The sequence below is a fragment of the Sus scrofa genome, chromosome 8 (genome assembly GCF_054392235.1).
Source record: "Sus scrofa isolate SSC_HxYL_T2T_F1_AM1 chromosome 8, Sscrofa_HxYL_maternal_Yorkshire_Landrace_v2.0, whole genome shotgun sequence".
Taxonomy (NCBI): Eukaryota; Metazoa; Chordata; class Mammalia; order Artiodactyla; family Suidae; genus Sus; species Sus scrofa.
The window spans coordinates 3,305,108-3,331,364 of NC_139390.1; the positions used below are offsets into that span (position 1 = coordinate 3,305,108).

At 58.1% G+C, this 26,257-nt stretch overlaps 1 protein-coding gene across 48 annotated transcripts in view; it reads right to left on the reverse strand.

Annotated features, from left to right (window-relative positions):
- SORCS2 (sortilin related VPS10 domain containing receptor 2) overlaps positions 1 to 26,257 on the reverse strand; it is a 507,067-nt gene that overhangs the window by 60,737 nt on the left and 420,073 nt on the right. For all 48 annotated transcript variants that reach the window (XM_084971438.1, XM_084971437.1, XM_084971436.1 and 45 more), the window contains 4 exons: positions 15,467 to 15,540; positions 12,188 to 12,252; positions 9,624 to 9,742; positions 2,498 to 2,587 (listed from right to left, as the gene is read on the reverse strand). In XM_084971438.1, the coding sequence (XP_084827564.1) occupies positions 2,498 to 2,587; positions 9,624 to 9,742; positions 12,188 to 12,252; positions 15,467 to 15,540 (348 nt within the window). The remainder of the gene's footprint in view (positions 1 to 2,497; positions 2,588 to 9,623; positions 9,743 to 12,187; positions 12,253 to 15,466; positions 15,541 to 26,257) is intronic.

Here is a 26,257-nt window from a genome sequence, read left to right on the forward strand (position 1 = left end):
CATGTATCATTTGGGAAAAATCCTTCTGAGACAATGGCAGGCGAAGTGTCTGCAATGCTGCAGCTCCTGGAAAGTCACTCTGGCCTGGGGCCAAGGAAGAGGGAAACGGAACAGGACTGGGACCTGGGGATGGCGGGGGCGGGGGGGGGGGGCTGTGGTGAGGACTTGGCTCCAATTTCTATTCTTTTCAGGATGTCACTTGGGTAATTAAAGAAAAAAAAATGTGGGGATGGTTTGCGGGGAGGAAATAGGCCAGAGCTACAAATTCACCATCTAACAACCAAATCTGATCAGGCAATTCGATTAGCCAGCCCTCTAAGTCGTCGGTGGGGGCGCTGGGTCCTGCTGCTCTTCTGCATCGGGTGGCCAGGGAGCAGCCCTCTCTGGATGGGCGAGTCCTCGGCAAGACCCTGTGTGGCCTCGAGGGCTCCGCAGGGCTTGGGGTGCCAGGGGTGATCCCCGAGAGCAGCCCCACCGGTCCAGCATCCTCCCCTGCCAATCCCCGGGTCCTGGGCAAATGCCACCAATATGAATGGGTCCCTGACTGTCCCTTGAAACTGGATGACAGGGTCTCATTTCTGTCACCCGCTGATGATGGGGGGCTGTACTTCTGTCACAGCTTTGTGAGCCTTTTCAAGGCCCCTTATTTCCTCGGGAATGGGAAGAGGAAGCCAGCGGGCGGTGTGTACTGTCAAGGACCTGCGGCCGGACACACGCAGGGCAGCTTCCTACACACCCACCAGAGATGCTCAGAAACATGCACTGCCGTCCCAGCTGCCGACCAGGGAGGTGCAGCCAGCGCTCAAGGTCACGGGGGTCATGACCTGTAGCAGTAGCCTCCTTAGAAGACCCTCAGAAACGGCCTGGCCACCGGCCCCGCTGTCCCCATCCCAGGAAAGGGGCAGCAGCTGCCCAGCCAGGTCCCAGCACCGGTGGGGAGCAGGAAGGGACCCAGGTGCCCACCCAACAGCCCCCCAACACCCCAGACAAGGGGTCAGGACACAGGATGCTGCAGCCCCCAGGGACGGAGGAAGAGTCTCCCGGAAGCTGAAAGGTCCCTCGCCCCGCGGGACCAAAATGACGCCATTAGCTCCTCACTTCCTTACTCGGCCCAGACTGGAGGGATTCCGTCAAGCCTGCTCCTTTCCTTTCCTTTCCTTCATTTCCCTCCCCTTCCCTTCGCTTACACCCCCCCCCCACTGTTTCTTTTTCTAAAGAGATTTTTTTTTAAGTTTTAAAAGCCTCGGGAACATTTCCCACTTCTGGCTGATGAGAGGCGGAGGTCCTTCCAGCAAGTGGCACCAGCCCCTCCCCTCAAGGTCCAGGGTGTCCATCTCCTCTCACCCCACCCCCATTCAACACCCTCCAGCCAGGTCTCTCCTGCCCCAGGGCCTTTGCACCTGCCCTGTCCTACATCTGAATAGCTTTCCCCTAACCTCTGGGCTTCAGATGAAATAACCCCTCGGGGAAGTTTCCCTGCCTCTGTCAGTACAAATAGCAGCTTGCAATGATCTGACATGTTTGTCTGTCCACTTGGCTTTCTGGCTCTTTTCTCTAGGGAAACCCCACAAGGGCAGGAAGCTGGGGTGTCTGACTCACAGCTGCAGCGTCAGCTCCGAGCTTAGACATGACGCCAGATAAGTGTAGCGGGGAAGGGGTGGGGGTAGGACTGCTTCAATCTGCACTTGTGACTTATACACGGGGGACAGAGGGCTCCCTCTGGGGGAGGTGTGGCCGGAGGCTGGTCTCAGGCTTGCCCAGACCTCACTTGGAAACCTGCTTTGGTTTCTAAGCAGCTGTGTGACCTCAGATGGGTTACTCAGCCTCTCTGAACGTCAGCCACCTCCTTTGTCAAAGTGGAGTAACACAGCAGGGAGCGGGCTGGGCAGTTCATCTCCAGGCAGGGCCAGGGCAGGGTCTGGGCCGCCTCCACCTCCCCTTCTTTTCTTGCCAGGCAAGGGGAAGGGAGTAGCATTAACTGAGCACCTACTATGTACCAGGCACCACATAAGCCAGTGGGAACGCAGAGGTGGGTTAAAACAGAGACTGCCCACCACCTGGGAAATTCCAGATGAGAGCAGGAGACAGACGGGGGTTCCAGCATCCTGAACGTTAGGAAGGAGAAGTGTGGGTGTGAGCAGGAGGCCGAGGCCCCGACCAGCCTGCTGGCTCAGTGGGAAGAGGCCTTTCTCTGAAATACCACATGCGCAGGAGCTTGGGAAAAAGAAAGACCAGGCAGAGGGCAGAGCATGGCAGTGGCCCTAAAATAGGAGGGACTGGGCAGAGGGCAGAGCATGGCAGTGGCCCTAAGACAGGAGGGACTGAGGCTGGAGTGGAGGGGGAGGCGGCGAGTGGCTGGAGGAAGCACGGCCACCCTGCTCTCACTCATCCTGGCCTGCCAACCCCAAGCCCAAGGGCGGGAGCCCCGTGGCCTCGAGAGTCAGTGCAGGCTCAGGACCCGGCTCGGGGCCGGGTGGAATGGGGAACGCACTCTTACCTTTGGCAAGGCATACTTGGGCAGCTTCATCAGGACAAATTCATTGCGACGGTAAGAGATGTAGTATTTGGTCTGGTTGGTTGAAGTTGCCTGACAGGAGGGGAAAAACACACTTTTAAGGGACTTGGTTACCTGTCAAGCCAGATCCTCACGACTGAAAACTACACATTGTATTTCAGCTGCTGAAAATGCCCTTTGACTTTGTTTATACATGCTCTGTCCGAAGTGGACAGACTCCTATTCACCCTTCAGAGCCCCATACCCAACGTCCCACCTCTGGGAAGTCTTCCTCTGCTCACCACTTTACTTCCCTACATTCATGTTACTGAACAAGGTGAAGCAAATTCTGTTCCCCAGAACTTCTCTTGGGGAGAGGACTCGGTGAGCCACCCAGGAGAGGAAGAGACAGGCCAAAGGTAAGCTCAAGCCACAAAAGATGACCCCCGACCACGAGGCATGAGAAGCAAAATGAGAAGCCACACTCCTGAGCCTGTCTTTGGCCAGCATGTTGGCCTTGAAATCAACAACTCAACTGACTTTTTTTCTTTGTGGTTTCTTTTAAATTTATTTATTTATTTATTTATTTATTTATTTATTTTGTCTTTTTGTCTTTTGTTGTTGTTGTTGTTGTTGTTGTTGCTATTTCTTGGGCCGCTCCTGTGGCATGTGGAGGTTCCCAGGCTAGGGGTCGAATCAGAGCCGTAGCCACCGGCCTACGCCAGAGCCACAGCAACACAGGATCCGATCTGCGTCTGCAACCTACACCACAGCTCACGGCAACGCCGGATCGTTAACCCACTGAGCAAGGGCAGGGACCGAACCCGCAACCTCATGGTTCCTAGTCGGATTCGCTAACCACTGCGCCACAACGGGAACTCCTTTTTTTTTTTTGTGATTTATTTTTCATTATAGTTGATATACAATGTTCTGTCAATTTCTGCTGTACAGCCAGGTGACCTAGTCATACATATACACACATTCTTTTTCTCATGTTCTCCTCCATCCTGCTCCATCACGAGTGACCAGATATAGTTCCCCGTGCTGTACAGCAGGATCTCATTGCTTATCCACTCCAAATACAGTAGTTTGCACCTACTAACCCCAAAGCCCACTCCCTCCCCCCCTGCCCCCCTTGTCATAGCAGCACTGTTCACAATAGCCCAGGCAAGGAAACAACCTAAATGTGCATTGACAGATGAATGCATTAAGAAGATATGGTGCATATACACAATGGAATATTACTCAGCCATCAAAAAGAACAAAATAATGCCATTTGCAGCAACATGGTGGAACTAGAGACTCCACTGATTTTAAAGATGAGAAATTGAGTAACTTGTCTCTCACGGGAGACAACAGAAGATCCAGGAAAAGAGTGGCATTTGCTTCTCTGGGGACGGGGTGGGTGGCTCCTCTGGGAAGAGAAGCAGGTGGCAAACGGGTGACAGGAGAGGAGGTGGGCCAGGGGAACGATTTCTGTTTCTGCTGAGAGTCACATGTTCGTGCGTGGATTCCGTGTGTGCGAATGTGCATCCACGTGTGAGAGCACAACCATGTATCTCCACACACGCTACGTGTTCACTGTGTGCGCACGCGTGTGGGCATGCCCTCTGCGTGGTCCTGTGCGTGCACACGCGGGCGTGTGGCAGCACCGTGCAGTCCTTCAGAGCACATCCCGTCTGCATCGCTGCCTGCAGAACACTCCACCCCCGCCACCTACAAGCCACGTGGCCTTAGGACAGTTTGCACCTTTCCTGAACTGCAGGTTCCCCATAAGATGGGGACCACGGTATCCGAGGCCACCTGCTAGGCGGTCATGGGGATCAGCATCCGCGAAGTGCTTGGGGCAACGCATGGCCCCACGCAGGAATCGCAGAGGTGCTGGGTATTGTTATGATTATAAATCAAAACACTGGCAGCCACCGGCGCCGGGAGCCCACCATGAGCGAGGCGTGGTGACTGCAGCAACGGGACGTCTCCAGATGGTCCTGCCCCCCAGGGCAGGGACTGTGACGCCTGTGGTGGTCCACCTCAGTGCCCCCTGAGCAGGGCGTGTTGTGATGGGTGTCCTGGGAACTCAAAAGAAGGGAACTCGGGGTGGGAGAGGCTGGGTGGACTTCTTGGAGGAGGGAGCATCCTGCTTCCTCAGAAGGAAGAGGCGTGCAGTCCAGAGACAGGCACCTGCTTAGCAGGTAGGGGAGGGCACCACCAAGGGTGGCGGGGGAAGTCAGTGCCCCTTCTCAAAAGCCCCGTGTGCTTCCCTTCCGCTCAGGGATGGGCAGAGGCAGGGCCAGGCTTGCTGGTCTTCGTGCCCCTCGAGGGGTTCCTGTGCCCTGGGGTGTCGTGGGTGGAGGCCTGAGCAGCCCCGCTTTATTTGTTGCTCTTTTTAGGGCCCCACCTGCAGCATATGGAGGTTCCCAGGCCAGGGGTCGAAGTGGAGGTGCAGCTGCTGGTCTGCACCAGCCACAGCAACACCGAATCTGAGCTGCATCTGCAACCTACACCACAGCTTATGGCAACACCAGATCCTTAACCCACTGAGCGAGGCCAGGGATCAAACCCTCATCCTCACAGAGACAATGTCAGATCCTTAACCTGCTGAGCCCCAGCGGGAACTCCTGAGCCGTCCCACTCTTGCCGGGAGCTGTGGAGACCCACAGGCAGCCGGAGGAGGGGCTGCGGTCTGGGCCCGAGGCTATCGGCCGGGCTGGTCTCACCATCTCTGAGACGCGAGAGTGACTTATGCTTGGTGAGCAGAGCCAGGCAAGGCCGGCCTCCACCTGCTAGAATGTTCTAAAGAGACACATTCTCAAGTGAGAATCTGCCTGCGGGGCCATCACCTTCTCAGAAGGGCCAACCTGAAGCCTCCGGCCGGGCTGCGGTGACCCCTGAGGGTCGGAGCAAGCAAGACGCTTTAACCCCGTGTCTCCTCCCTCGATGTCGGCGTCAGAGGATGAAGCCAGCAGGGCGCCCCCCGCTGGAGGCAGCTGCCTCTGTCTGAGGCCCCGGGGGGGCCATCCACTTGTTGATTAGCAGACAGAGTCTAGGGGGGACCAGCGGCCGACAGCCAGTCAGTGGCACCGTCAGACTCAGAACCCGCGCTGTGTCTGATGACCGTCCTCTCTGGCAGGCGAGCTCAGCCCTCTACCCCCCAGCGCGGCTTCTGCAAGGGAACCGCACCAGGAACTGCTGGCCCCCTTGCCTGGGGACGGGCGGACGTGCTGGGCCCAAGCCCGCGACACCCCCGGGTGCTCTGTGGCCTCCGAGGGCCCCGCCTTCCTCCTGCATCTTGTCCGGGCCAGACCTCCCGCGCGACGCCCTCCCCTGGTGACACTGTGCCCAGCCAGGCTCCCAGGCCTGCCCAGGGTCACCTGTCCGTTGGAGAGGATCTGGATTCTTCCTCCCAGAGCCGACTGAGGATGTGGCCGTGGGTGAAGGGTAGAGGGAAAGCCTGGCGTCCCACCAGGAGGCAGCGCTGAAGCTCCCACCTGCTCAGATTCGAGGGTGCGTCGGCGGGGGGGGTCGGGGACCCACTCTCCATGCCCCGGTGCCCCCCTGCCCGCCACCTCAGTGATGTGGACTCCATCAGTGAGGGGGGAGCCAAGGCAGGAGCATCCCCACCCCAGGTTTTGTCACTGGCTGCCTGTGTCACCCAGCGGGGCATTTAATTTTCCTAAGCCCCAGTTTCCTCGTCCGTAAAATGGGACACTGCCAAGACGAGAAATCCTATGTGGAAAGCCACTTATGGGTGCCTGTCCCCCGGAGGCACTTGGGACAGAGCAGCCTGTCACCAGGGGCTGGGGTGGGGGGTGACAGGAGGGGTGACCCAGGGCGTGTGCCCCTCCAAACCGGACCCAGCAGAGCCACCCCAGAGCCCATGTCCTGAGAGACGGCAATCCCCCCGGAACAGGGCCACAGGGGATGTGGAAACACAGCCATACCCACAGGCGACAGGAGGACCAGGCCAGGCTAAGAACAAACGGTCTGGGCCCCACCGGCACTGGCTGCCCTGCTGTCACTGCTGGAGGCCGCTCCCAGGAGATGGACTGTCAGGGTCACCTCCACATGGTGGGAGGGCAGGAGTGGCCAGTGTATCGCGCGGCACAGACCCAGGATCTGCGGGGGACCAGGAAGGGGTGTTCCCTGGGGTTCCCTGCAAGCAACTGGCCAAAGTGAAGGGACTTCGAAGCAGCCTCTGCGACATGGACTTGGGACAGCTTTCCCGACAAGTTGGTGAGAAGGATGGAGGCCAGGGCGACTCAGGCCAGGAGCTGGACAGAGCAGAGTGGCCTCCGACCTCTGGCCCCAGCTGGGTGTGGACGGTGGGGCTGGATGTTCCCCTGTGCCCAACAGTGTCACCCGTGGCAGACCAGGCCTCTGAGACCACAAGGAACTGAGCAAAGGTGAGAGCAACCAGGTCTGAGCACAGACCAGAGGGGACAGAGGCCGCCCTGGCTGGACAATGGGGACCCCTTCACCCATCACAGCTCAGCCTCCTTCTAGACTGAGCTGCTCGGTCAGCACGTGGCCCCACTGCCCGATGACATGCCATCCGGCTTCCGGAGCCCTCCCTGGGCCCCCACACAGCCCCCCTCCAGCCGGGCTTTCCAGCACCTCTATCTGAGCTGCCCCTGGGTCCCGTGGTGTCTGCTCCACCTGCACAAGGACCAGCCAGGCCTCTCCGGCCACAGCTCTGCCCTGTCGGCATCCTAAAGGGGCAGGGTGGCCCTGGGGGCCCTGGCAGAGCAGACCATGAGCACGCCGGGAGGGCTTTCAGTGTGGGACACCGCCGTCAAAGAGGCTGACGCCGTCATTGCTCCAGCATTAGGGAGAAGTTTGCAGATATGCAACGGGGCGTGCTGGGAAGACATCGGTGCCAGATACAGATCTGGAGCCCCCCACGGACTCCAGGGTCCGCAGTCAACACTGGAGAATGCTGTCATTAAGACGTCTGTACATAACACATGCTGGAGGGGGTGTGGAGAAAAGGGACCCCTCCTGCATTGTTGGTGGGAATGTAAGTTGGTACAGCCACTATGGAGAACAGTCTGGGGGTCCCTTAGAAAATTGAATATAGAACTACCATGGGATCCAGCAATCCCACTCCTGGGCATCTGTCTGGATGAAACTATTATTCAAAAAGATACACGCACCCCTATGTTCACTGCAGCACTATTCACAATAGCCAAGATGTGGAAACAACCTACCTGTCCATTGACAGATGAATGGATTAAGAAGATGTGGTATATGTATACACAATGGAATACTACTCAGCCATAAAAAAGAATGAACTAATGCCATTTGCAGCAATATAGATAGACCTAGAGATTCTTATATTAAGTGCGCTAAGTCAGAGAAAGGCAAATACCATATGTGATGTCACTGACATGATGACACAAATGAACCTACCTATAGAACAGAGACAGATTCACAGACAAGGAGAACAGACGTGTGGTTGCCAGGGGGAGGGGTTAGGAGAAGGATGGCGTGGGAGGCTGGAGTTAGCAGATAAAAGCTACTGCACACGGATAGGCTAAACAACAAGATCCTGCTACAGAGCAGAGAGAATACATTCAACGTCTTATAATAAACCATAATGGAGGAGAATTTTTTAAAAAAAGAATATGTAGGTATATGTATAACGGAATCACTTTGTCAAATAGCAAAAATTAACACAACATTGTAAATCAACTCTGTTTCAACTAAAACAAACAGCACAGGATGGCAGTATGCCCTGGGCTGTGACAGAGGAAGGCGCAGGCCTGGGCGTGCTTGGAGGAGGCACCCAGCAGGCCTGAAGTAGAGGGGAAGTCCGGGAGGGCTTCCTGGAGGAGGTGGCACATGACAGAGCGTTGGAGGAGGAGGTGGAGATGGGATGCTAGCATTCCTCGCCCAGGGAAGAGCACGGGCAAACACACACAGGGGGTCAGAAGCCATGGGGCTGGGTGGCCGCAGAGCGTGGAGGACAAGGGGTCCAGGCTGGAATGGGGGCTGTTGGTGGCAGGAGCTTCTTGCCTGGTCTGCTCTAATAGGGACCATGATGCACCCTGCCAGCTCCAGCCTCCAACTCCAGGCATGGGTACACCCTGTGGGTGGAAAAGGGCAGCTGGGGAAAGGAAACGGCCCAAGACAGCACAAAGAGGAGGCTGGGGAGCACGGGCGAGCCTTTGGGAGAGAGCACCCAGTCACTCCCCTCAAGGGGCCGATGCCAGACTAACTGCTGGATCTGTCTCGGGTTCTGGAGGCAGAACTGCAGCCACTGGATGAGAGTGAGGAAACACTTTGTCTCAGTGCTGGAATGAAATTTCCCAAGATTTAGGCTATCAGGAGAGGGGAGGCTGCTCAGGAAGGAGTGAGTCCCTCGTCAGGAGAAGTAATCAAGAAGGGGGTATGACCAACTGTTCCCTGGAGTTTCCCTTCTTTTCTTCCTTCCTTTCTCTTTCCTTGTTTCTTTCCATCCTTCCTTCTTTCTTTTGTGGTCTTTTTAGAGCCACAGCACTGGCACATGGACATTCCCAGGTTAGGGGTCGAATCAGAGCAGTGGCCGCCAGCCTACACCACACCCACAGCAACGCCAGATCCTTAACCCACCGAGCAAGGGCAGGGAGTGAACCTGCGTTCTCGTGGATACTAGTCGGGCTCATTACCCCTGAGCCAGCAGGGGAACTCCCTGGAGTTTCTGGATGGACCACGAGGTTTTGGAGGATGGTCCCAGCTGGGAGCTGAGGACCTGTGTGTGGAGGCTTCAGGCCTTGGTCCCTGGGCTGTAGACAGCTGATGCCTGGTGGCCAAGAGCACAGACCAGAGACAGCCCCTATCAATTCAAAGTCACCAGAACCAGATGGAACAAAACAGGTTTGGGCTTTGGAGGCCCCAGGCTGTGCAAGGTTCCTGGCGGGTGGAAGGGGAGGAGGGGCAGGCAGCAGCCCTGCACCCAGGATCTGGCCTCCTGGGGTCGGGGCCGCCTGCAGCCACCGCCACCGGGGCAGGGGGACTGAAGGAAGCAGCGCGTGGAATTAAAAGAGCCGTGCGATCGCCTCCTGCCTGAGTGACTCCACTCCCCCGCCAGGGGCTTCTACGCCACCTCTCCCCGAGCACCAATCTCCAAGGGCCCCAGAAGCAACCTCACCTTAAAGAAGATGAAATCGTCCTGCACAGCCAGGGAACCGTGGTCGATGGGGCCCGAGAACGGCGCCGTCAGCATCTTTGCGGAGCAGTTGTGGATCTGACAGGTGACGTACCGAAAACCTGCGGGAGATGAGAGCCCCTCGCAAGTGAAATCGCAAACACCCGGACCTTGGGGGGAGACGGGGGCAGACACAGCACGGCCTTGGACGTGATTAAAAGCTGACTGTCTGCGGCTCGCTCTGTGTTCCGATGCCCTTCTGCGGGTTTTCTTTGTGGGTTTGAGTGGGAAGGGCGTGTCCTCTGATTACACCTGCTGCTGAGCGAGGGCGGCTCTGTGCCAGGCGCTCTACTGCGAGGAGTGCTTTTCATCTCCAGGATCACCCTCCCCTGGCCCCATCCTCCAGATGTGGAAACTGAGGCTGGACGCCGCCCACCTCAAAGAGCGGTTGTGGATCCCGGGAGGTGGTGCACACAGGAGGCATGTAATTCGCCAGCCGCGCCGCGGCCCACGCCCTCCTGAGCCACGGCCCTCTCCCCGCGGAATGGCCCGGTCACACCGTGTGTTTACACCGAATTTCCTGTCGTGGGCTTGCCTGGCTGGACGCACCACGCAGTCTGGCCCCGGCCGGACTCCGTGAACCATCTCCTCACCTACTTGTTCATTCATTCGCTCACTCGCCTGCCTCATTCATGCATCATCCCGTCATTCAGCTCACTGCGGCCAGCCTCCCTCGTCCAGCTCCACTGCCAACGAAGGCCACCTGCCAAGCGCTGAGTGTTGTGCGGGGGCAGGGAGGATGCTGACCTACAGCTCTCTTGCCAATTTCCATGGTGGAAACCACCCCACCATGGCCATTCCCGCGCTGCCAAGGTGAGTTTCTGAGCACGGAGCTGAGAAGGGAGCTGGACGCTGGCCCTGATGAGCCACTAGCTGCTGCTCTCTGGGGAGAGGCAGAGATGGGCAGTGATGACACCGTGTAACAAGGCAGCCAGCGTCCGTGTGTCCGTGGCACCGGTTGTGGCCACGGGGTCCCACAATGTTTGCTCAGTGGTCTGGCATCTGCTCAGGGCGACTGGCATCTGGCTATGGATTTATTCATGTGGTGGCTCTTCTGGGGACAAGAGGCGAACTAATCAGGCCCCACCCTGTCCCCAAGGAACTCCGTGCCCGCGGGAGTGTGCACACTGTGACAGGGCAGCCCGGGTCCTGTGGAGCCCAGAGAAGGGGGCGCAGTGGCCCAAGAAAGAAGCTCGGGATGGGCGAATGGGGAGAGGCCTTCCTGCAGGGGGTGCTGACAGGTGCAAGGTGACCTGAGGAGTGGACTGTAGCTCAGGCTGGCAGGAGGGTACGCAGGGGTGGAGAGTGGGCTGGGTCCTACAGGCCCTGATGCTGGGCCACCCAGCTGGGCTGGACTGGGTTCTAACGGGACACCTGGGGTGGCTGGGGTTGGGGGAAGGGAGAGCCGGGGGTGTCTCCTGTGGAAGGGACACTGCTCAGTCCTGGGGGGGTCTTCACATGTATCTCACAGCTGCCGGGCTCGGGGTCGCTCCTCCCCCAGGAAGGTGGGCTGTGCGGAATCACTGCCGGGTGAAAACAACGTCCCCAGCTGATGACAGGGCCTGTCCTTCCTCCTGGCTGGACTCAGGAACTCGCAGGCATCGGCCCTCTGCTGCACTGAGCCCTGCTGGGGTCAGTCCCCGTGTCACCCACAGCAGGCAGCCTGGGACAGTTTTGGATTTGTGTCCAGAGGATGGCATCCCCAGCAGGGTCAGCCCTAGGCCTGCTCCACAGGGGACTCAGCCAGTGTTTGCTGAATGCCGACGCAATCTATAGATCCTCTCAGCTCTGAGGTTCTAGAACCTTCCATGGTTCTGCCACCAATGCTCCTCCCTCAGGAGCACAGAGGACCTTTCTCGTAGCGTTTGAGGCCCCTGGGCGCCTCTGCTGTGAAGCCCCTGCCCCACTGGAGAGGGCAGCCATCAAAGGCCCCCGCCCCACCCTGCACTCAGCAAGCGCGGGGTGTGGGGGCTGAGAGATGGGGAAACTCAGGCTCAGGGGCCGGAACAAATCACCCTCTTAATAGACTTTGCACTGGAGCGGAGCTCCTTGACTTCAGTTTATCCCCGGCTGGAAAATAAGCACATTTAAAATGATGCCACAGGGAGTTCCTGTTGTGGCTCAGTGGTTAACAAATCCAACTAGGAACCATGAGGTTGCGGGTTCGATCCCTGGCCTTGCTCAGTGGGCTAAGGATCTGCGTTGCCATGAGCTGTGGTGTAGGTCACAGACGCGGCTCGGATCCCGCGCTGCTGTGGCTCGGATCCCGTGTTGCTGTGGATCTGGTGTCTCGCTACAGCTCTGATTCGACCCCTAGCGACCCCTAGCCTGGGAACATCCATATGCCCCGGGAGCGGCCCAGGAAATGGCAAAAAAGAAAAAAAATAAAATAAAATAAAATGATGCCACATCGTAACATGGCGAGGTTGCCTGGGCAGGGCCAGCCGCCAAGGACAAGGGCAGCAGAGCCTGGCTGCGGGGTGAGCTCCCCCACGCTCCCAGCTTACCTCCTCCCGGGTCCTGGGCCTCCACGTGGACCAAGTCAGGGTCGGCGTCCACCCCAGACACAGCCCTGGAAAAGAACGGCTGACGTTGGCGGCGGGAACAAGCCCTTCTCATGGGGCTTTCGTGGTCCCCGAGCCCCAGGCAGCCACGCGGGGCTCCTGGCTCCGTGGGTCAGAAGACGTCCTCGGCCAGAGCCCACCTGCTCCCAGAGGCCTCGCAGGGCCTGGAGTCTGCCGGGCATCTGTGCCTCTATCCACAGCAGTTTCAAGACGTTCACGTCCACCCGAAGGGAACCTAGGGTGACGTCACCTCCCTGCGGTGTGCCGTCCGTGGACTCTAAAACCTTCTCTCCACTCCTCCTAAGCAGGATACCTGGCACTCGCAGGTGTACTGAGCTGACTCCATCTGTTAGAATCCACCTGCCAGCCAACATGACTCTTAAAAATCCAAGCCGACCCTCAGGGGACACTGAGCTGATGAGGCACATTCACTTTGCCAAAAAGCGAACTGAGAGTCTGATGCAGAGGTCACTTCCCACGGACACTCAGTGCCCAGGACAGGCATCCCCACAGCCCCTCAGGCCAATGGGATGCCCCGCAGAGCACGCAGCCTCCATCACCCCCAGCCCCCAGCCCAGAGCCGGCCCCCCTCGGTCCTCAACCCGCCTCCAGGGGGACAGGGGACAGCCACAGTGGGTCTGAGCCGCAGACGCTCCTGGGGTGGGGTGGGCGGGGAGCCCTGCAGAGTGATGCTTCTCGCGTGGAGGCCAGCGCCTCGCTCTGAGCTAGGACGTCTCCACGGAAGGGGAGCTGCGGGCTTCGGGTTTGTGACTGGACCGGCTGTCCGCTCCTGGGGCGGGGTCCCCTGCCTGACATTTCCCGCTCTGCTGAGCAAAGACAGACATGGTTCCCTTTCCAGGACCGCCGACGGGTCCTCAGCTGGGCAGGGGCAGTTTCAGTTTGACCACCCACCATCTGTAGCAGGGTGAGGACACCGCCCCAGCTTACTCGCTGGCTCCCCTCCCTCTCCCACTCACTCATTCCTTCTCTCCCCCACCCACTCACTCCTTCACTCATTCATTCCTCACTCACTCCCTCCCTCCCTCCCTCCCTCCCTCGTCCACTCCCTCTCATTCGCTGACTCACTCATCCCCTCGCTCACGCGTTCAGGGGCTGCTGCACAGATTTAATAAGATGATGCATTTGATCCGAGTCTGGGTCCACAGGACGCTCAGGATCCACCACGTGGCGGCAGCTGGGCAGCTGTTGTGATTTTGTTCTGGTGCCGTTGAGAGACTAACAGGGAGGCGGGGAACCAGGGCCCATCATGGGCCCAGAACACGGCAGGTCTCCCCGCCCAGGGCTGCCCTCGGGTGGCCCCGCAAGGCCGCCCTAACAAGCTCATGTGTTGTTTTAAGCATCTCACAACATTAAGGGTCCGAGCCTCAGAAAGAACACAGGGCTTTGGCAATTCCCCCGCCAGCCCACAATAGGGAGCACCTTGGAAGCACCGCCGGAACCGCGTTATCCACGGCTTGCAAGCGGGGCCCAGCCTGTGCTGTCACCATGCTCCAGGGAGACCCCAGGTCCCGGGCAGACAAGTCTCTGGCGTGATTACCCCTCGTGCAGAACAACCCAGAACGCTTTGGGGCACTTGGGGGGAATAATTTGATTTACCTGAGATAATCTGTTTCAATGAGCGCCAACTTAGCTTTCATCTTCTGCGGCCGTGTCTCTCTATAGCCTGAGAGGTCTCCCCAGAGCCCCACTCAGCCAGGACTGGGTGCACCACAGAGCCCCCCAACCTGCCAATTCCCCAGGCTGCCCAGCTTGGAAGTCCCACCTGCTGCCCCCCCCCCACCTTTGCGCGTCCTCAGGGTCAGCAGCTGACACCAGTGACAAGGCCTGGGATGGATGCCATGCTCAGGTTTCCCAGGAAGGAACCAGGCCCTCCAGGAGGCTGGGCAGCTCCGTGGAGAGAGCCTGGCTTCTGCCCACGGCGGAAGGTGTGCGCCCAGGTCGCTGTTCCAGAGCAGAGACGCAGGCATCCCTGCAGCCTGCGGCCCTAGGTCAGCAGACTCAGTCCTGGCCCTTTGGGACTGGCACACGCACCCTGCGGTAGGTGGGACGACTGGGAGTGGGGCCCGCTGTCCAGCACGGGGAACTCTGCCCAGTCCTCCTGACGGCCTACGCGGGAGAAGCACCTGAAAGGGGCGGATGTGTGTATGTGTGTAACTACATCGCGCTGCGGTACAGCAGGAAGGGTCCTCAGGCTGCAAACCAGCCACATTTCACTGAAGCTTTAAACTATGAAAATGGAAGATAGAGAAGGAGCCGGGGGCGGGGGTGGGGAGTTCTTTCCGCGGTGTGTGTCCCCGGGGGAGGCAGGTCCACGGCCTGGAGGGGCGGCCCGGGCGGGAGATGGCGGCCCAAATGAGACGAGAAAGGGAAAAGATGTGTGTGTGCACGTGTGTGCCGCGCACACTCAGGAAAAGGCCCTTTGGTAGAAAGAGCGCCTGTGTCGCCGTGCGAGTCTCCAAGGGCAGTTTAAAGAGAGGGACGCTGGCCGGGCTCTGAGCCGCGCAGCCCACCCTCGGCCGAGTCTCCTCCTCCGCGTGCACCTCGTTCCCTCGCTCACCCAACAAGCACGTCCCGAGCCCCAGAGTGTCCTCACTGTGCAGAGACCAGGGCCCTCGGTGAACGGATTGTGGTGAACACAAATGAGGAGGAAGCCCCACACCGGATGGGGCAGGAGAGGGGCCAAGACGCGGGAGCCATGGGGTGGGGGCTGCACCGCCAGACGGTTCGTCAGGGGCTGAGCCAGGACCAGGATGGGAGGGGACAGGGTGAGTGCAGAGGGGAGGGGGTCACTGCGGAGGGGAGGGGGGTCAGTGGGGAGGGGAGGGGGCTTAGAGTGCAGAGGGGATGGGGATCAGTGCAGAGAGGAGGGGGTCAGTGGGGAGGGGCGGTGGGCTTCCCGCGTGCTGGACGCTGTGCCAGCTTTCGTGCTTTGGCGTTTCTCCCTACTGCTCAGGACACAGGCTCGGAGAGGGCGATCCATGAGTCCTAAGCGGCACAGCTGGTTCATGGGCGCACACGTAGCCTGAGGGACACCGAGCCCCAGCTCTCAACTGTTTCCTGCGCGGCCCCAGCAGAGCGGAGAGGACCCCCTGCGCCCCCCACCCCCGCATGAGGAGGGCAGGGCTGGGCAAGGAGGAGGAGGTGGGGAGCCCCGAGCTGGGGCCCAGGCGCTGACGCGGCCTCCCCGGGGTCCCCGCTCACCAGAACACGTGGTCCTTGGTCACTCGCTCCTGCAGAAGCGTCCACTTCTTCCCCAGGTCAGCAGACACGTAGAGCTTTAGGGCAGAAGGCGGAGAGGAAAGGGGGTCCCAACGTGAGGAAGGAGCCTCTTCCGAGAGCTCCCGCGGCTCCAGGGGAGGCAGGTCCTGTCCTGTCTGGTAAGGACCTGCTGGGGGCAGGTCCTGGGCTCCAGGTGGGGACAGGCCGGCCTCCCAGGGGCGGAAGGTCAGGCACAGGGGCTCCATAAAGAGCCGTGCTCTACCCCAGGCCAGCTGGTAGGAGCGCAGAGCCCCAGGCAGCGAGGTCCCCAGAGGAGGTGTGTCCAAGAGCAGGCTCTCTGCAGGGACCCGAATGTCCCCAGGAAGGGTGGCCGGAGGGCACTCGGGAGGAGGAGCAGGAGCTGCAGGAAGCAGCAGAGCCTCCTCTGCAGGCTGGCTGGGGTCTAGGCTTGGGATTTAACGCTCTTTGGTCACGGACTTGAAGGACCCAGTAATTGTATCTCTGAACTGGAGTTTTGTGAGTGAGGCGGGATGGAACACTGAGCTGGTGTGGGGTTCAAAGCCCGGCTCCCGCAGCCCTACTTCCTGCCACCTCCCAGGACAGGCCTTTGGCTGCCCACCCATCACCCCAGGGTGGGGCTCGGGCTGCCAAGTTCAGGGTTGGGTGTCTGCACGCTGAGTCCTGAGCTCCCGGGGGCCTGAAGGTCTGCACCTGACCTGCCTGTGTCCCTGTACACAGGAAACGTGAAGCTAACAGCTCACGTTAGCTGACCAATGGAGAGGGGCCGCAGAAGAAAGTTGAAAGGGTGTGTCCCGATTTTTAAATGTTTCCATTTGGTACTTTGAGCCCCACAAAGTATGTGGCCAGCCCTACCCGAGACCACCAGGCTGCTGAGCAGGACGAGGCGCTCAGAAGGCTGAGGCCATTCTAGGGGGGTGGGAGCTCCCCAGTGCAGGTCCCAGAGCAGGAGGGGTGTGGGGGTGCTCAGCAAACAGCAGGTGCTCAGCAAACAGCAGTTCTGGCCCCACAAGCTGGCTTTGGGTGGCATGAGGGTGAGTGTCAGAGCTGGAGGCTGAGGAAGGGGCAGAGCTGTGACTACCTCGAGGGTGGGGGGTGGGGGGTGGGGGGTGGAGCCCATGTAGAGTTTTAGGCAGGAAGTGCAACTCACTCACGGGTGACCCTCTGTTCTGTTTGGGAGGCCAGTAGTCCCTACCCTGCTGAGGGGGTCTGGCCTCCTCTTCCGGCTCAGAGTGGCTGCAGCATCCCCCAACGGCAGCACAGAAGCCCAGGACCCTGTCTCCCAAGGGTGAGCCCAGCACACCTACGCTCAGATCCTGCCTTCCCCATCTGGGGTCACCAAGGTTAAGGCTTGGATTTCCTGCTATAAAATGGGGTGACATCCTCCTCCAGAAGTTCCCCGGCGGGGGGGGGGGGGGTCAAGGGGGTCCCGTGTGCCACATGTCAGGGGCACAGCCCGCGCCTCCCTTTCTCACCCTGGGAAACAGGCATGGTTTCTGCCCTTTTGCTTCTCGTTCTCATTTGGTTTTGCTCCTGTTCATTTGCCTCCAGCACCTGTTGCTCCTGACCGCCAGGTGACTCAGAGACACCCGCCCAGCTCTATAACTTCTGTCCCAATTATCTTCATTTTTTTTTTTTTTTTTTTTTTTTTTTTTTTGGTTCATGCCCACGGCACGTGAAAGTTCCTGGGCCAGGGATTGAACCTGTGCCACAGAAGTGAAAACAAGTGACAACATCGCTTGTTATTTTGCAGGGTTTCTTTGGCTCGCCTCCCCTCTCAGCGGGTGGGTCTACGAGACACTAAAGTATCCATACCACTCCTGGGGGGTGGGCCACAGGGGTTTCAGGGACCCTTTGCACCCACAAAGCATCACACACACTAAATCTTGCATCACACAATGGAATGCAGAGATCAACGAGTTTGCTGCCTACAGGCCCGGCCCGGGGGCGGGACAAGCCCCTCTCACTCCCGGGTGTGGGAACCGGACAGAGGCGGGAAAGCCGTGGCTGCAGGGGAGGAGAGGCGGAGACCCGGCTCCACTGGGTGCTGTGTCGCCCTGTCACCCCCTGTCACCATGATGTCCCCTGGTGTGAGGCCCAGAGGTCGTGGGTTCAGCAGGCCTGGCTCTAGCAGACTCTGCTGTGCACAGCAGCGCTTCCGGGCACAGACGCCAAAGCTGTTCTAAGCCTCAGATTCCCCACTCTCCTTTCTGGCCGCACCCATGGCATTCAGAAGTTCTTGGGCCAGGGATTGAACCTGCGCCACAGCAGTGACAACATCAAGTCCTTAACCCACGGAGTCAACAGGGAACTCCTCAGACTCTCCATTTCCAGAGTGAGGCCCCAGATCACTCGCTTGCTGGAATGTTGTGAGATCGTCCCCTCGGCAAAGCAGCTGCACTAATTAAGCGCTCACTGGATGCGTCAGTGTCTTCCCGGTATTGATGTCAATGACAGTGGGGACCCTTGCGGAGGGCTGCCTGTCCCCGTGACATCCATACAAGACCCCACTCTATCAGCCCGTTTCATAGACGGAGAACGCGGTTCAGACCAATTGTGCAACTTGCCCGGGTTGTGCAGGTGCGAGGCTGGATCTGAATTCTCTGTGGTTTGAATGCCCCTTCCTTTAGTCCTCTGAGCTCGAGACTAGAGTGAATCTCTTGAACAGAGCACTCTCCATCCCCAGCCCTTGAAAGGAAGGCAAAGCCAGCCCCTCGGCCTCGGGTGGAGCAGACTCAGTTTCCCCACCCGTGAAATGGGTATAACAATCTCAGCCATAGCTGCCAGGACGGCAGCCGTATCCGCAGCCTCCAGAGCCCGCGTGGAGCATATTCTATTTCTGGCTTTCTGTGTCGGCTCCAGTGCGCCCGCCTCCGGGGCCCTGTGCCATACAGAGCACGTGACTTCACCGATGTGACTGCTGCTGGTATCAAAGAAAGGTTTGTGGAAGCTCAGAAGAAAACGGGCTCGGCAAGCACCGAACCTGTGCTGCCCTGTCCCTCGTGCTCAGCATCCTTCTGCAAGCCCACCCAGGCCTGCCCACCGCCCGTCACCACCAGCTCCCAAGGCCAGCAACTCCCCTTGGTCCCTGTCCTCGCCTCCCCACTGCCACATCCAAGGGTCACCAGGCTTCTGCGATTCACCCTCCACCCGACGCACATCTGCTGCCCGCCCACCCTCCTCCCTGGTCACAGCCCTGTAAGCCCCTGCGTCTCTGCAGCCCCCTGACTCGGCCCAGCCCTAGCTCCACGGGACGTCCTGCAACACACACCTGGGCAGGTCACTGCCCTCTCCCAAGGGATGCATGGCCTCGGGACAAAGCCTACCCTTAGATGGTGACCCGGGCCCCCTGGGGCTGCCCAGGCCTCCCTCCTGCGGCCGTCCTGCTCCACCCACCCCCAGCCCACATGCTCTGCACTCTGGTCACTCGGGCTCTGGGCTCATTCACAGATATGGTGCTAATGTGTCTCTACGGGGTCCTCTGAGCACCTGCGCCTGCTTTTCCTCGGGCTGGAAGGCTCTTCCTTGTCCTCAGTCAATTTAAGACTCAGTCTACCGTCACTCTGGGTCAGGCCGTTGCTGAGGCCACTTGCTCAGAGGCCCTGGTGCTGCAGAGTGAGGCTTAGAACCTAGGCCCTGAGGTCAAGAGCTGGGCTCAGGGTCAGGAGGCCGGAAAGAACCAGCCTGCCGTGCTTCCCTCCGCTGGACCGCGGCACCTGGGCCCCTCCCGCTCCCTTGTGCCCCCGCCCACCTCTACCTGTTTGTACCTGGTTTCTAGGGACTGGTTCAAGCCCTGCATTCCAGATTCTTCTACCAAGGGGATTGAGCCCCTGGGCCGCCCCCTCACCCCCAGCCCCCTCCTCTCCAGGAGCCCTTGGGCTGGCTCAGCCGGCCCGGGTGTGATGTTTCTCTACTGCCTCACACCTCATCTAGAGAGGATGCCGGGGGCAGGGGGTTTGGTCTGGTGTGCTCGCATGTACCCCAGCTCCAGTGCGGGCACACAGTAGGCCCTCTGAACTACTCCCTGGAGGAATGAATGAAGCTTCTCCTGGTCCAAGGTCCCAGGTCCCCAGCAGCTGTGTCGGACTCGCTCTACCAACCTCCTGACCTGATTCTCTTCCCGACAAGGGGCCCAGGTCCCACGTCGTCCTGATGGCCTCGAGTCCTTGAGCCTCTGGCCTCCGCCCGCCTCCATCTCCTCTCCCCTCCCCCTCCCCTCGTCTCAGTACCCGCTCCTCCCGCCCTCCCTCCTGCCCACTCTTGATCTAGGAGGTGCCCATCCCCCCACTTCCTCCAGCACCCCTTCCCCACCCCACCCCGGCCACCCACCTGGTCCCCTGCTGGATCCCGTGGACCCAGGCGGGGCCGTCTTAGGGGATTACAAGATACCGCAGTGATGCTGAAAGTCCTAAAAGCCCTAGAGAGCTCCTCTGGAGCAATCCGTACTCGGGAGCCCAGACGGACCCCACGGGGACCTCGGCACGCAGGCTCCCCGCAGGCAGGGCTGCAGGTCGAGGCGGAGCCCAGAGGTGAGCATAACACACCGTCCTGGCCTCGTGATCCGTCAGCCCTGTTCCCGCCCACACTGTCCCTGGGTGTCCCAGCCTTCTTCCCTGTTTGCAGACAGAGGCCCTGGAAACTACAGACCCCCACTTGCCCAGGCGGAAAATGTCAGGAGCAGCCCCCCGCCCTCCCGGGAGCGAGGCTGAGAGCCTATGTCTTTGTCACTCGATGCCAGGCCCCTCCCTGGCGGCTCCTCCAGGGCTCCCCAAACCCTGTCCATTGAGAACCAGCGCCCCTTCCCCAGCTTCCCCAAGCCCAGGCTCCAGCTGGATTCAACTCTGTTTTCCGGATGCACCTTTTCCTCTCTCGCCTCTAGGCCTCTGCACATGCTGTTCCCTCTGCCTGGCATGGCCCTCCTCCTGCCCCTCGCCACCTGGGCGTCTCCTGTCTCTTGGGGAGGCCTCCCTTTACCCCACTGGAGGGCAGAGGTCACCTCCTCAGGCAACCAGTCTGCAGCCATCAGTGTCGGCAGCCAGGTCACAAAGCCTCTGGATTAACGGAGGACACGACTGCTGACGCACCTGCGTTTATGACACCTGCCCCAGAACGTTCTGAAGCCTTTCCAATTTGCTCTCACAAGGCGATTTTATAATGCAAATCAATTGCTGCAGAAATAGAACATTTCTGCTTAATAAAAGACAAACACTGGCAAACAAACAAGAATAAACACACCAGGGACGTCTTAGTTACCGAAGCTAAAACCACACAGTGACGCCCTGGGGAAGGTGGCTTCCTCTACACAGTAGGTTAAAGGATCTGAATTGCCCCAGGTGTGGTGCAGGTGCGGCCAAAAAATGAAATGAGATGAGATGAAATGAAATGAGATTAAATGAAATGAAATGAAATGAGTGGAGCAGCACTCACTCGCCTCTCTGACATAAAGATAAAATGACCGGACGTCAGAACGGGGGAGAAATGAAGGAAGCGGGGGAGGATGTGGTCAGAAGGAAGGGCTCGCACACTTATTAGAGACACAGCCGTGGCACGTGGCTTTGATGGCAGGTGGGTGTGATGGCTGGAGCTCCGCAGCCTTTCCTCCCTTGCTGTAGGAGGCCTGGTCGGGCTGCAGAGGCTGGAGAGCTGAGATCTACCACTGCTCAGACTCCCTTGCAGTGACACCTCTGGGTCAGGACGATGTGCTTGTGTAAGGCTTGGGAGGTGCAAGTGCCATGGAGCCGATTTCCTGCTGCCTTGGGCATTTCTGCAGGGCAGCAAGGCCATAGGATGTGCCTGGCATCCGTCCTCCAGCTCTGGAGGGTGGAGGGGCAGCGGTGGTGGAGGCAGCAGCTGGACCCTGCCTCTCAGTGTCCAATCGCTGGCTTTGTGGTCGTACCCAGGCAGCATGGGCTGCAGCAGTGGTCATTTCAGATGCCTGGACCCCTGGCCTCAGTGGCATGTTTTGTTTTGTTTTGTTTGTCTTTTTGCCTTTTCTAGGGCCACTCCCACGGCATATGGAGGTTCCCAGGCTAGGGGTCTAATTGGAGCTGTAGCCACCAGCCTACACCACAGCCACAGCAATGCCAGATCTGAGCCACGTCTGTGACCTGCACCACAGCTCACGGCAACACAGGATCTTTAACCCACTGAGCAAGGCCAGAGATCGAACCTGCAACCTCATAGTTCCTAGTCAGATTCGTTAACCACTGCGAGTGGCATGTTCTTGACCTTGGGAACCCCAGGGGGAGCTCCCAATCCCCCACCTTCTCCTGCGGGGCCAGCTTCCCAGACACTTGGGTGTCTGGCCTGAAGCCCCCCACCCCCACCTACCCAGTTTAGAGAGCACCAATCACCCAGATAAATCCTTTTCCTGCCTAAAATATCCAGAGTGGGGTCTTGTTCCCGCCCGGAGCCCTGCCAGACACAATGGTCAGAGCAAAAAGGACCCTCTCTGCGTATAAGAATCTCACTGCTCACAAAACTGTTCTCTACTTACGAGAAGCCCAGTTTCTTCCCAATTCTGAAGTCTGAGCTCAGAGTGAAAAGGCTGGCGCATTGCATCTCGCGGGCCCGTGGGGCCGCCCAGCTGCTCACTGGTCCTCACAGCCCCCTCACTCACCCCTTCTAATGACAGCGCCCCCCACCTGCCACCCTCTGGACAGCAGCTGCCCTCCTCTTCAGCCTGGATAAGTGCCAGCACAGCCTCCTCTGGGCTGGAGGACTGTGGGGGTTCATTTTTCTTTTTCTCCTATGTGGTTCCCTTTGGTTGTTCTAAAGTTGTATTAAAAGTAAACTTTTCAGAGTTCCCTGCTGTGGCTCAGGGGTAATGAACATGACTGGTATCCATGAAGATGCAGGTTCAACCCCTGGCCACGCTCACCTGGCCGTGAGCTGTGGTGTCAGTCGGAGACGCGGCTTGGATCTGGTGTGGCTGTGGTGTAGGCCAGCAGTTGCCACTCTGATTCAATCCCTAGCCTGGGAACTTCCATATGCCATGGGTGTGGCCCTAAAAAGACAAAAAAAAAAAAAAAAAAAAAAGTAAATTTCTGGAGTTCTCCATGGTGGCTCAGCGGTAACGAACCCAACTAGTATCCATGAGGATGCGGGTTCGATCCCTGGCCCTGCTCCAGCTCAGTGAGTTAAGGATCTGGCGTGGCTGTGGCTGTGGCAGAGGCCTGCAGCTACAGCTCCGATTCAATCCCTAGCCTGGGAGTTTCCATATGCTTTGGGTTCAGCCCTAAAAAGCAGGGGGAAAAAAGTCCTCGTGTGGTTCCCTCTGCCCTCCATCATGAGAATAGCATGTCCCCATGTCCCCAAGTAACCACCGGCTCCACAATAAGCAACCTGAGCTGTGCCAGGAGCCACGTCTGGCCAGTCCCAGCCGAGCCCGACGGAACCCCCACTGCCTCCCAGACACAGGAAGCGCTGCTGTGAGCCACGGGGGGGGAGGGGGGGGGCTGTGTGTTACTCGGCATTACAGTGGCAGGTGCCTGCTCAATACACCGGGTCTGTTGGAATCAAAATCAGCGTGGTTTGAGCACGCCATCCTGCTTCTTGGGATTTAGCGAGCTGGGAAACCCACAAAGCCTAAAACCCCTCCAGCCCTGCTGGCTTTGTTATGAATGTCCTCAGATTCCTCATTCCTTTTACAACCACAACTAAGCCTTTCTTCTTTCCTGATAGTCGCAAGAAAGAACCACAGAAAATAACTGAGATTTCAGCTCCATTAATTTTTCAGGGCACCATAAATTAGAGAGCAATTGCCATGCAGTCGACTTCTGCGGGAAAGTAAGTCTCTGTGACTGTGCTCTGGTCTAATTACATGGAAGGGTAAGTAGCGCTATTAATACCCAGAAGCACATGCTGTCCAGAGGAAGGCACCCGAGCAGACACAGCCCGGGAGGCCAGGGGATGTCAGGGACACCCGTCAGTCCTCGAGGACCAGACCTTGGCACGAGACGTGATTTGGTCAGTGGTGTGAGTGGATGTGATGTACTCTGGGTCAAAGCAGACACACTGAGTGAGGACCTGCAAGGAGGTAAGGTCCCGTAGAGAGCTACGCCTCAGGCCAGCCAGGAATCCACATTTGGAGGTCCCTGACCTGGGTGATCCATACTGGTAGAAATTCATTCATTCATTCATCCATCAAACTCCCATCCATCCATGTCTACCATCCATCCACCCACCATCCATCCATCATCCATCCACCTATCATTCATCCACCCATCCACCATCCATCCATCCATCATCCATCCATCCATCCATCCACCATCCATCCATCACCCATCCATCATCCATCCATCTACCATCCATCCACCATCCATCCATCTATCCATCATCCATCCATCCACTATCCATCCATCCACCATCCATCCATCCATCCACCATCCATCCATCACCCATCCACCATCCATCCATCTATCCATCATCCATCCATCCACTATCCATCCATCCACCATCCATCCATCCATCCATCCACCATCCATCCATCTATCCACCATCCATCCATCCATCCACCATCCATCCATCCATCCACCATCCATCCATCCATCCATCCACCATCCATCCATCCATCCATAAATCCATCCACCATCCATCCATCACCTGTCCATCCATCATCCATCCATCTACCATCCATCCATCACCCATCCATCCATCATCTGTCCATCCATCCACCATCCATCCATCCATCCACCATCCATCCATCCATCATCCATCCATCCACCATCCATCCATCCACCATCCATCCATCCATCCACTATCCATCCATCCATCCACCATCCATCCATCCATCCATCATCCATCCATCCACCATCCATCCATCCACCATCCACCATCCATCCATCCATCCACTATCCATCCATCCATCCACTATCCATCCATCCATCCACCATCCATCCATCCATCCATCATCCATCCATCCACCATCCATCCATCCACCATCCACCATCCATCCATCCATCCACTATCCATCCATCCATCCACTATCCATCCATCCATCCATCCATCATCCATCCATCACCTGTCCATCCATCATCCATCCATCTACCATCCATCCATCACCCATCCATCCATCACCTGTCCATCCATCCACCATCCATCCATCCATCCATCCATCCATCCACCATCCACCATCCATCCACCATCCATCCATCCATCATCCATCCATCCACCATCCATCCATCCATCCACCATCCATCCATCCATCCACCATCCACCATCCATCCATCCATCCACTATCCATCCATCCACCATCCATCCATCCATCCATCCATCCATCCACCATCCATCCATCCATCCATCATCCATCCATCCATCATCCATCCATCCACCATCCATCCATCCATCCATCCATCCATCCATCCACCATCCATCCATCCACCATCCACCATCCATCCATCCATCCACTATCCATCCATCCATCCATCCATCCATCCATCCATCATCCATCCATCACCTGTCCATCCATCATCCATCCATCTACCATCCATCACCCATCCATCCATCACCTGTCCATCCATCCACCATCCATCCATCCACCATCCATCCATCCATCCACCATCCATCCATCCACCATCCATCCATCCATCCACCATCCATCCATCCACCATCCATCCATCCATCCACCATCCATCCATCCACCATCCATCCATCCACCACCCATCATCCATCCATCCATCATCCATCCATCATCCACCCATCCACTATCCATCCATCATCCATCCATCCGTCATCCATCCATCCACCAACCATCCACCCATCCATCCACCATTCTTCCATCTGTCCATTCAATATTTTCAGCCAGGAACTTGAGGTAAAATGGTGAAAAAAACAGGCATAGCCCCTACCCTCAAAGATCTTACCCTGAGTGAATGCGGAGGTGCAGACAATAATCGCAAATATATATTTAGAAATATATAATAATGGCACAAATATATAATACACATTGTGGTCCCACCTGGGAATGGGAGGCACTGGAACAAGTGGGCCCCAGGGAGGTGGGGGGGTTGCAGAGGAGGCCCTGATCTGCATGGCTTCCATCTGCTCCATGCTTCACCTTCCACCATCCTCTGAGCCTGGGGCTAGCTGTGTAGACAGCCTCTGCAGACCCCTTCTGTCTGGCTTCCGGTGGGATCTGGCCATGGAGGCAGGGGCGGAAGAGCGGAGATGCGGGAGGAGAGGGAGCCGGGCACCAGCCCTCCTGCCCTCTGTCCTCACAATGGCAGTTTGTAGGAGCTGAGTTACTGTCTCCAGGGCCTGCCTCCTCCTCCTCAGCCCTGGCCTACGGCTCTGGGGACCATGTCTTCTACCGGGCAGGGTGGTCGGCTAAAAAAGGCCCCCAAAGATACCCACGGCTTAATCCCTGTCTGCAATCATAACCTCTGGGGCAGAGAAGGACTTTGCAGGCGTGACTCAGGAAAGAGCTTGAAATGGGAAGGTCACCCTGGATTATCCAGGTGGGGCAGAGGGAACCCTCTCCCTCTCCCTCTTTCTCTTAAATGCACGTGCGCATGAGCGCGCACACACAGACACACAGACACACACACACACACACGGCCAAGTACTGCCTTTGAAGATTGGAGTGACTCATTCACCAGCCACAGAATTCCAGAACCTGGGAAAGGCAAGGGAGGGGCCCGCCCCGAGCTTCCAGAGGGAATACGGTCCCCACAACCCCCATCCCTGCAGACATCTCACCTTTGGCCCCGTGAAACTGATTTTGGATTTCTGGCCTCCAAAACTGTGAGAGGATGA